Below are 12,008 nucleotides of genomic sequence, written 5' to 3' on the forward strand. Positions count from 1 at the left end.
AATCATTGCAACACACATATTAAAAATATAAAAGGATAAATTTCTAATGTTAAAATGTGAAAGCAAATACATGGGTGCATTAGACTTTCTGAAACACTAAACTGCACATTAAAAAAAAATCTACACTCAGTTCATGCTTGATTAATTTTTCCACACAGATTAGGCTATACCAGTAATAATGTTTACAGTATATAGAGCTTTTCATCTTCAAAGTGCTCTACAGACATATTATTATACTGCCTTTTAGCACTCATATTTCTCCACTTAAAATTATTCACCACAGAATCAAAAGTCCTGATTGTTTGTAAACAAATCAAAAAAGGAACATTTCATTCTAAACCTACTGTTAATTGTGAAGCTTTCCTTCCCAAAAATGTCCAACTCCACACCATGTGCTGCAGAGTAGGCTGCCATTTCTAATTTAGAAGAGATTCAAATGAAATACTGGCATTTACGTTTAAAGCCAAGTCTAAAACAGGGACAGCAGATGCATGACATCACATACAAAAAGCTGCTGAGATTTCCAAAGCCTTTTCTGGAATCCACTTGATATTCTTTAAACAAGTAGCATCTTCAAGTTCAAAGTTTTATACAGCAAAGAATAGGTTTCAAAACAACGGAAACATGTCAGGATGACATCTGTTCTTTCCATACAGTCTGCCTTCAGCTCAAAGAGGTGAAGAATCCTCCCTGCCATCAGAACCTGGATAGCTCAGACACAGCCCACTGTCTAAACCATTCAGAGTATGAGCCACAAACTGCAAAACTGGCCCCAGCCATTTTGAGAAATCCTATAGCAGGGCTGTAGGGCTCTCCTCTAGCAGGAGAGGTGTGGAATTCACTGCAAAATCAGAACTATCCTGGCCAAACTGGATCCAGGACAAGGCATTTCTCAGGCTGGCTGTCAGTGCAGTTCTGGAGGAAAGAATAAGGAAAAGCACATCTGAGACCATCTGGCTGCAAGATGAGTAATGCCTCTGATGGAGGTCCTGGGAACACACCAGCTCTGAAGGAAAAAGACCATCTTCCCCTCACTACTACTTAAGGATGGAGAGGAAGGCTGATCCATTCCTGGAAAATCCATACCCATCCATAACGTATGAGCAGTAACAGCCAGCAGCACCTGCCAAGGCATTCAAGCAGAGAGATGTAGAGCAATAGATTCGATGGTCAGTGTACCTTTGCCACAGACAACTGTTTTCTAACAGGACACAGGATTTCACTTCACCCTTTTGTTGATCTCAGACTCAATAACCACATTATTAATTGCACATGACGGGCACAAACTGAAAGCTATTTAGGAATGCTCGCTGTTTTGAACATCTAAACTGTATTCCAGAGAAAGCCACGTGCCTGGACTTCTTTAACCACTGGAATGAGCACAACAACCAAGAGAAAGGCTGAGAAAGGCATCTGTTGCTACCAGCCAAAAGGCAGGGGGAGCTGGAACACAAAGCCTGTGGTAAACACTGTCTGACAAGTCTGCAGCCCAGGAGGAGCCCAAGTCTCTTCCAAGTGCCTGGACTGGGATGGGGTTCAGTTCCACAGGCTGGTGCCACCTCTGCACATCAGGAGGAGTCTGTCCCACAGACTGGCCAGACACAGCTCTACCCAAATGGCCCAACCCCTCCCATCACTGAACTCCTCACAGTGATACAAGAAGGCAGATTCTGGCTCAAATGAGACACAGACACTGCGATGGGCCCAAGTTTGACTCACAGCACGCTAGGGAATGCATAATACAGCACAAAGTATGTCCTTTCAGCCTGGCTCTGTGGTTTTTCCTTGAAGAAATCCATGAGCTGCAGGAAACTTTTTGATGCCATGAACTACTTGAAATGGAGGATTTTGTATTTTAAGGGTGAGGAATCTCTACATAACAAAGTCTCTTCAAGCACAAAAACTCAAGCAAAATGTGGAAATGAGCCTCTTGGAATTTATCAGACACGACTGGTTCCCCTTAGTGTTCATGAGAACAGCAAAATCACTGGTGCCAATATTAGGCTCCTGAAGGATTTTCAAATAAAGTAAACCAAACCTTTCACAGGTCTCCAGGCACCATTTTTTTCCCCTGGCAAGAGGAAATAACTTCTGCAAAACTTTTACCCCCAAGAGGAAAGGGTTTTAACCCTAAAGCTCCCACAGCTGCTGAGACTTTCATCTTCCACCAATAACAAGGTCTCTAGGCAAGGGTCACTAGAAATGTCAGGAATATATTGTATCACAGGGCTACAACACCTCTGGGCTTGGCGAAAAAGCCCAACACCGCCACCGGAGACATGATGGGAGAGAATGAGAAGGAAAGACCAACCTGGGGCAGGGATATTCAGCAGGACTTTAAAACAGTAGCTTCAACATGAAAACATTGTTTCTTCAAAGGTCTTGATATATAGCTAATTTTTTATTTTTAGGATTCCTGTTAGGATATCCCAGTGGAGCTAAGAGGTAGATGTTGATGGTCATAACTCCTTTCATACCCTAACATCTAGGGGACACTTCAAAAGAACATAACTTCTATGAGTCTAAGAGACATGTGTGGACTTGAACCTGCAGTTTCATGCTGTTGCCCGAATAAAGCAAGCTGTGCCAGAGGTTCACAGGTTTTTGTCTTTTCACACAACAGACTCTTGTTAGATTTGCAACAACTCAGAACAGAAGGAAATTCTGGGGCATAGCAAATAGGTGGAAAGTACCACAATAGAGCCTTCTGTATTTTGTCTTTTTAAATGCTGGCAAACAGACCCTAACTAAGTCAGCTGCTGAAAGGCTCTATTTCCAAAAAAATCTGGATGTCCTTTGGCTCTCACAAGCTCTGATGCAAAGAGGTTACCACTGAAAGAGACCAAGAACAGCCATGATTGGGAGCATCTGCCCACTGCCATCAGCTCAGCTCTGGTTCTGGTGCAAGAGAGAGCTGGAGACTGATTGCAAATGGTTTGTATTAAACCACTCATTTTAGCTCACTCAAGAACATGGTGTCATAGGGGACCACCTGAATGGCACAGCTCAGCAGCCTCCATTTCTGACATCACCTTAACAGATGACAAGTGCAAAGAACAGAAGTACACAGAACATCCTCTTCCTCAAAACTAAATAGCAAATTTAAAGTCCTTTATGCAAAAGACAAACTCCACAATCCTCTCTTTTGCAATGGCAAGAAAACTGCAGACAAAAGACAGGCATTGCCCATATCCTATGACCCATATATGTGCACATATAAAACCCCCACAAAACAAAGTACCTTAATTAAAGGAATAAGAGAAAGATACTCCATAAACAAATACAGAAGTGTCATCTACTATTCTCTCTAAAGTAACTTTTGGCATTTAAACATGGGTTTGTACAGTGAATATGGAATGTTTCTCCCTGAATATGTGTAACTTGCTGTGCATTGGATCATCTCCGATCTGTTGATGGATACACCAAGTTCTAAGCCCACAACCCAGTCAAGATTACATTGAACTTTTTTCCATCATGTTTTCAAGAGAAGTCTTTATTATTTGCTACACTACTAAATTTTTATTTAATTATCTCCTTTTTTTACTAAATTAGGCATGGGCCCTGCAAAGCTTTGTGGGGTTAGTTTTGTTTGTGGTCTGCCACTGTGCCTTTGTAATCCACAGAAACACTTTGTGTTTAGTAACCACAACATACCTGGTACTCAGTGGTGAATCAAACATCCAGAATTGCTCTCACTAAACTACTAACACAGAGAAAAGAGCCATAATTTTTCTCAGGAATCGGCCCTCCAACTCTAGCTGGACAGATTCCCATAAAGACTTATAAAAATTTTCCAAATATGAATAAACCCACAAAAATGTTTGCAATTTTAAAAGCTGTAATTTCTACCTTGGTCATATGATAATGAAACTTAAGAACAAAGGAGAGTATTATTGTGTAATATGGTAGGATGGAAAGTTTAAAAGAAATTCCTACTCATATTTAACAGTGAAATTATACCCCCAATTACTTCCAGTTAGAATGAAAATAAAAGGACTTCAATGCTCAATACATACCTGCAACCATTTTTTTTTCTTAAAATATCATGATGATTTTTCTTTTGCTGGTGATTGCTTGCAGACTTTCAATGAGACTCTTAGGTAAGGTAAGGGTTAAAGATGTGTAAAAGATATTTTCTCACAGTTTAGAGAGAGCAAAACAACACATTTAGGAAGCCAGACAGCTAAAAGGTCAAAGCGTTACACTTCCAGGTCAAACTTCTGGTTGCAATTAAGTAAATTCCTCTGAACGTTTCTAGGGAATTCACATTTCTTTCAGGTTTTATTTCAAATCCCTATTCTTTCTTCCTAAAATTTTAACCAAAACAATACTGCTCTCTTTAGAAACATTTAATAAAGAGCACTTTTTTTAAAAAAGGAACCCAATACTTAATTTCAAGGTAAGAATCTATCGTTTTTTTGTCACCTCATTTAATGTACAGTTGAACTAAAGGCAAAAGAGGCTATTAAACCTAGTTAATTTTTAGAATCACAACATTTCAATCCAAACAGTGAGCACTCAAAAAACCCCAAACCTACGTAGTGCTAGAGCTTAGTGCTCAAGCAGGTCCCTGAGCTGACCCTGAGAGTCCCTCCTGGGCATTCCTGACTCCAAGGGACGGGAGCAGCTGTGAAGCCTACAGAGAGCACGCACAAAGAGCACCTCCAAGAGGGAACCATGTGGCAAAGAGGAGTAAGGCAGCCAAGTAACAAATTGTGCTTAGGGACAGATTTTCAAATTGGCTTCATGTGCCCTCCAAAAATGCTGAATTCCCACTTGGAACAAGCATGCCAAGGGCTCTTTCCAAGGCTATGTTCCCTGGCCTAGATGAGAGTCACTTTGATATTCTCAGGTGAGTATCAAATCAGAAATTAAAGGTGGGGTTCATCTTGCCTAACTTGAAACACCTGCATCAAACTAGTACCCTAAACTTCATTTTTAACTGATAGAGATAAATTACCTATTAACTTCCAGCCAACTCTGAGAAACTGAGACACACCACTCCACTTTGTAAAGACACATGATTAATGGATGCTGATTTTTTGCCTAACTATAGAAAGAAAACTCCAAAGATAAACTTTAAATTTGCATAAATATCTGTGTCATTGCATAAACTGTAGTACTAGCAGCAAAATCCCTCTGCAGAAATATTTGGAGATAAAGGAAGACCTTTATACCTCATATAGATATGTAAGAGAGTAGCTGTTTGTGCATGCAAACACATTTGTTTTTGCACACACACATAGCTAGGACTTATTTTCATACTATTTTTTCTCCTCATAAAATGAACAAAATCATATGGGAAGAAGAGACAAACAAATGGAAATGAGATGAAAGCAAGAGAAAGTGATACAATGCATTAAGGCAGAGAGTATTTTAAGGCTAGAGATCAAGATTGTTTTCAAAACCAACACCAAATTCTTCCTTTTCACAAGAATACCCTGAATTAAACAACTGTCCTGTTGCTTTTTTCAATCCAATACTACCTATATAAACCACTTTATCAAGGACATTTTTAAAATAACTGCGACATTTCATGAGGAGCTGCCACCAGGGAAGAAGCAAAACATGGAGAACACATTCAACCCGGCTGGTGCTGCAGCTGCAAATATCCCATGTAAAACAGGGACAGGCACTGCTGAGGCCTCTGCCAGTATCAGTGTCACCACAGAAGATCCTTCCAAAGGCAGATGCTTGAGTCCAGGCAGTGCAGGAGCTCCTCCCAGCCTCTGACTGGATGAGGGCTCAGCTGCAGAGGGGCACAATGGTAAGGAAGGCCACGCAGGGCAAGACCAAAGGTGCCTACAGCCAAACACCTTCAAGGGGACCCTAAAATGCAAGGGCCAGGTGCACATGGTTACCTCCCTGACTGACACTCTGCCAGGCTCTAAGCTCAGGCCTTTAGTGCACACAGGAGATTCTGTCCTCTCCCTGGAATACCCTCCCATGTTGCTGTGGATGCAGCACAAGCCTTTATCATATCTGTTATCCTTTGGCAAAGAGCTCCCCAGCTCCCCTAACTACCACAGCATTTCCATTCATTTGATACGCCCTTGCTCTCAAACTGGAAGAGAACAAGACAAGAAATGATTTCATACATCTTGGTTGTATTCCCCATAATTGATATTATTTTCCAGGCTGAAGAGTCCAGGCACATGTAACCGTTCCCTGTATTGCATTTCCTCATCTTAGATCATCTCGGTTGCCCTTCTTGGCATTTTCCCCAATTTTACTGTATTACAATCTAAGGTAAGATAGGAAAAAAATCACAAAAAAAGAAAACACCCAAAGAGCGTGTAAGTATGGGCATTTCTTTTGTTCTTGTTAAAAGCCCATTACCCTGCGAAAAAGAACAAAATGACAAAAGCAAGTATATATATTCAGACATATATATATTCAGATATATAACCTTGACCTTCTAGAAGAAGAATGCTTTGGTGAAAAACAGATACCCTTATTCCCCATTATCTGGCTGTAAAAAATAAGGGGTGGGGGCGAGGGAAGTAATGTAAAGCAAAACCAGGAAATATTAGGTACAAGATACTAATCAAAACATTTTCATAAGTTACTGCATAAGTTACTGCATACTTCAGGGAGCTCTGTTGTCACAGACAGATGAATGTAAGTTTAAAGTTCACACAGATCTGCAGGACTTGGCCACAAATCACAAATGAGTCCATTGCAGAGAAGCTGCAATGTAATTCTTCTGAGAGACAGATATTACAATGTGCAACTCCAAATCTCAAAGGTCATAGGGAAGACTCCTCCCCACACCCCTATGGCAGCACCCATTGAAATGCTGTAAAGCTGCTGTTCAAGCAAGGCCAGTGCAAAGATTTTAGTTCAGACCCAACCAAACAGTTTCACAGCAGAGGAGTGCGAGTTAACAGCTGGGAGGGGGGGAATAAATCAGCTTTGCTGTTACAGGATTACAATGTGGAACATACCCTACAAGCATTTCCCACAATTCATGTCCTACAGCAATAGTGAACACTCCTAAAGCAAACTGGGGCAGTCTGAAAAGGGTGTTTCCCTTAAAAACATCATAATGTTCAAATTAAAATGCAAGGCCAAAAGAGTTTGGAATATTTGCCATCATGATTTATTGTATATTTTTTGTGTGCTTGCAGGAGCCAAAAAAATTGTTTCATAAGCAAGAGAAATGTATTTTCTTATGAAATGGCATCTTATGGGTTTTTCTTTATACTAAATAAGACATGAACTTTGACTCCAGATCTTTGTAAGGCTGAACAACTCATAACAGCTATTGTACCTCTTCCAGTTTCTCATTTTAGTAAGCTTGTCACATGTTAATGTCTGAGAATTTCAAGTCTGAGATGTCTACCTGTTAATAAAATACAGTCACATTTATGAAAAGCAACTGGGTGAAAAGATGGGCTCGGGAAACATGATCACAGCAAGCCCCATTTCATGAGAGAAGAAAGTTAAAAATATATAAAAAAGTACACAGAGTCCCAGGGAAAGCAGATAAAATCAAGCTGGGAGCTCACTGTGCCATGTGACAGCATGCTCTCTAATTATTTTCACTGTAGAAGAGACTGTACAATAAAAAGATCTGAAATCAGAGCAAAAATGTCCCACCCTCAAGCCAAGAAAAACAGCAAGGATGCTAGGGAAGGAATGAGAGTAGGTCTGAAAATTACTTGTAGGAAAAACATAGTTAACTTTTTCCTCCCTCAAGAGGGGGAAGAAGGTCAGTTTACAATATACCTTCTTCCTTCCATTTGTAATATTGACATTTCTATCAGCCACATTTTTTTTTTCACTTCTCCTTATTGTTTCCTCTGCGCCCATGTAAACCTCACCTTCTTCCTCATTGTTTTCAGTTCTCCCTTTGCCATTTCTCCTGTATTTAATTCCTCTGCTCAGACCTCTGTAGTCTCCCCTTAATTCTCACTGCTCTTGATCAAAACCAGACACTTTCTGTGGAACGTGAACCTTCAAATAATTCAATCACAAGTCATACCTGGCTGATGCCCTTCTTGCGTGATTCTGGCCATGCAGATTGGATGCAGGCAAAATTCAGCCTTTGAAAATCCACCCTATTTTAAATTTCTCTTTAAAAAAAATAAAGCTAAGTCAAACACATTTGGACATTAATTAAACATAAGAATCAGAGAATTTATACCTAAGCCTATGTCCAAATACTAAATTAAAGCTTACTTTGGCGAATTGTTTGTACTGGCCATTCGGGAAGGGTGTGGAAATTGTTCAGACAGAAGGAAGAATAGGAAGAACTTGCTTGTCTTGGCTACTTTCTCTCATTTTTCCATTCTTTCCTTCTTTCTTTCTTGTCCTGTGTGTAACACCCACAGATTTCCTAATGAGCTGGTATGCGACCCACCACACACTGCAGTGTGGGTGTAACTCAAATGAAAAAGAAATGTAAATTAACAAGTAACTTGCATGGATATTTACATTAAGTGTTACAAAAAATGAAAGGTAGTGTCAAGTAATACTAATATTAAACATAATATAATGTTACTACTAAAAAGAAGCTGTGATAGGTGAAAATTTTCTCTTCAAACTTGTTATAGTAGTGAGGAAGTAGAGGACTTAACAAGTCTTAAGGTAGCTTGGCTTCTAGTTCTGAAATGAAACCTAATACATCATGCCTCGACATTAAAGGTAGTCTAAAATCTTATTAGTACAGGTGTAATAATTCTCTTTTCAAGAAACGTTGAATACATCCTGCAGTGTGTACAGCCCCCTAGTTAAAGTTGACTTGAAAAGATGCAGCTACAGCCAGGGGTGGAATGCTGACGTGGGACACTGGAAAGAGTAAGCAAGCCGTTAATAATCACATGCAGGATCCCTCTATAGATACACACCTCCTTACAAAGCAGGGGGCTCACAGCAGTGCAGCTCCACACACACCTGAATAACTTGGAGCAGAAGAAACCACACAGAGCTTGAAGAACTCAGAAACTCCTCCTGAGCTCCAAAGGCAACAGGAGCTGCAGCTGAAGCCTTTTCCCAGCAAGCAGCACCTCCATGGAGCACACGGGGCTCCTGCACTCCTCTGTGTGGTACAGAGCCCAGGCAGCCTGCAGGGGCTGCCGTGTGGCACCGACAGCACAGAGCCATCTGTGTGCTGCCATGTGGCACCTCACCTGTGCGACAGCACAGAGCCCTCCCCTGCAGGCCACAAACAGAGATCCCTGCTGGGGTCCCAGGAGCAGGCACAGCACCACAGGCAGCTGCTGCAGCCCCCTGGCTCAGCTCAAAGGGTCAGTCCTTAGAGACAGGGCCCCTTGCCCCACTGAACACCCACCTATTCTGTTATTTCCTTCCCAGGTAAGAACAGACTCCAAGGGAACTTGAAGAAACTTGATTCTTGGGCTTGAACAAAGCACTCCTTTCTTACAAATTACAGCCTTGAGCAAAGCAGGCTGAGAGAAAAAGAAAGAGTTGGCTTTGGAAGTGAAGCTGAACATGAGTGTTCGTTATCACAGCCTGTTTTCTTCCTTTAGTTCTTTATTGTTAATTAATGACGGTGAGATTAACTGCAGAAAACTGATGGAACAGTCATTCTGCCTCATCCAAAGTAAATATCCTTTAATCTAACACTGTCACTGATATTACTGATGACCTCCTCAAATGCATATCCCTAAGTTTTTAATTTTCAGGAAACAAGGGGAAGAGTCAAGCAGAAGATCAGCTCCCAACCCTGGGACAGCACACCAGTATTTTTACTGAAAAGTTCATGATGTGAAAGAAAATAGAAGACCCTAAATTCTAACAAACACACTGAAGCTAGTGTTGTATCTACCCACATATATAAAAAAAAAAACTTATGTCTGGCAGTTTAACCTTATAAAATCATAATTTTTTCAAAACCTACTTTTTACTAAGGCAGGAAACTTTAAAAAATAAATAATAAAAACCATCCCTTCATAAAAGAAAACACAAAAACCCCAACAGATCTTAGAAATTCTGATCCCACCACCTATAACGTTCACTCACAACCAGAAAAGTACAGGGGTCTCAAAGTTCATGTGCTTGACAAACAACAGTAATATTTTAAAGGGATAAAATGTAGTTAACAACTTGCAAGGAAGAAAAGGGTTTGGAAATCCCTTAGTGGCCTGAAGCTCCTCCTACTTATGAGGTATTGTGTTCTTGAGGTGTGGGAAAAAAACCCTGTCATGCCAGAGGAACCTGGCTCCCATATATGCCTAAAATGTTGCAATATGAAGCCAACCCTACAGTATATAACCTGAGTTTTATCATTATTATTGACAATAGCACATAAAGCTACAACCACCAACCAGCATTCTATAGGAACAGACTTTTTTCAACAATGGTAAGCATCTTAAGAGGCAAAGAACTTGTTCCCAATTGGAACTGTTCATCTAATACATGTTGAATTGTAAAATCTATGAGCATAGTGATGATCTATGTATGTAATCACATGCATTGCAGAAGCCATTCTCCAGCAGAGATCTCTCCTGGACTTAAGGAAATGTGACAAAGCATGGCCAGCACAGAGCTTTACTACTGCAGCCCTGCTTTTCTGAGACAAGTTTATAACCTGCTCCAGGCTAGTAACTAACACCAGTAATTTTTTGCCTAAGAACTATTTAAAGATAAATTGCTGGTATGATCCAAGACCAACAGATGAGCCTATCAACTGTAAACCCCACACTATGCTAACAATGAAATGGTGTTAAACAAGAACTGGCAGCCATGTAGCTCCAAAGCTGATCCAGCAGTAAGGCCCAAGCTGCACTGATCATGATTGTCAGTTTAAAATGAGGGTGTACTGAAATGGCACCTTCTGGCCTCATCATCCTCACACACATAAAAAGTGAGTTCCAAATGGGTGAAGGCTCTTAATCTCTACACTCCCAAGGTCATGGGTGCTGCTGTCAGGCCTGCAGTAGCACTGGTAAAACAACAAAGTCACCTATCGCATCACACCAACTTTTTAAGACTGAACAGATTGCCAAAACTAAAAGGAGAAGTAAAGATATTATTTCTGTATTTAAAAATTCTACACTAAATGGGTGAGTGGAAAAGAGATTTAACTAACCAGGAAGATATCAACCAATTTTGCAGGACCAAGGGGTTATATAAGTAATTTTTTTAGTTCTAATGATAGGCTCTTGGACTAATAGTACCAGCATTATGTTCATTTTTAAGCAACACAGAAAATTAAAATCCACTTAATTTTTTCACTAACATAGCTGAAGTAATTCCAGACCAAAACATTGACTATTTCAGGCCTTGCTGATGGCATATTTCTCACAGAAAATACAAAGAACAGTATTTTCCACGGCACTTTATGGCATACTAAGTGAAATAATTTCTTTTACCAGTAAGAAACAAAGGCCCAGATGATCCCTGTTCCATGGGCTTCCACTGACCACGCTGCTTAGGTGCCTCCAAGTAGTGTTTGACTCTCGAAGCAACAACTTCTTCCAGCAGCTTGCAGACCTCCTGAAAGAGAAACCACTGGCCTGGTTTGATCTAAATTTACAGAAATGCCCAGAGGCACACAGCAGAAACCAATACAAAATTACCCCCTCTCCCACTAAAAGGAAAAACATTGAGGAGAAGCACATGAATTAGGAAATGGATGGGAACAAGGAGGGGAATCCAACAATTTTTCTAAAGAACAAAAGAGGAAGTAGATTATGAAATTCTTACTTGGCAGATGAAATACATTATATTACAATGCTAACTTTTTAAAACCAGAAATTAGTTTCATATGCATGCAAAGTAGGAAAAAATACATGTTAAAAATGTATCACAACATTAGGTATTTAAGCAAAATTTTAGTAAAAATCCTCTCAGGAATTGTCACCACACTATTTCTGTTTAAGAATCCTTATAAACAACGACAGATATTTTGCTCCAATTCTGACCAATTTTTTTTTTTTTTGGGGGGGGGGGAGTGGATAAGACCAAGTAAATTAGGTCACAGCAACTTAATTGCTCTAATTAATTTAGATTTTTCTGCTCCTAAACATAACTGTTCATAT

The 12,008-nt window shown here is 40.2% G+C and overlaps 1 protein-coding gene across 2 annotated transcripts in view; it reads right to left on the bottom strand.

Annotated features, from left to right (window-relative positions):
* SLX4IP (SLX4 interacting protein) overlaps positions 1 to 12,008 on the bottom strand; it is a 76,639-nt gene that overhangs the window by 21,297 nt on the left and 43,334 nt on the right. For both annotated transcript variants that reach the window (XM_054514273.1, XM_054514274.1), the window contains one exon: positions 11,340 to 11,463. In XM_054514273.1, coding sequence (XP_054370248.1) covers positions 11,340 to 11,463 — 124 coding nt within the window. The remainder of the gene's footprint in view (positions 1 to 11,339; positions 11,464 to 12,008) is intronic.

This window comes from Molothrus ater, chromosome 3 (genome assembly GCF_012460135.2).
Source record: "Molothrus ater isolate BHLD 08-10-18 breed brown headed cowbird chromosome 3, BPBGC_Mater_1.1, whole genome shotgun sequence".
NCBI classification, from domain to species: domain Eukaryota; kingdom Metazoa; phylum Chordata; class Aves; order Passeriformes; family Icteridae; genus Molothrus; species Molothrus ater.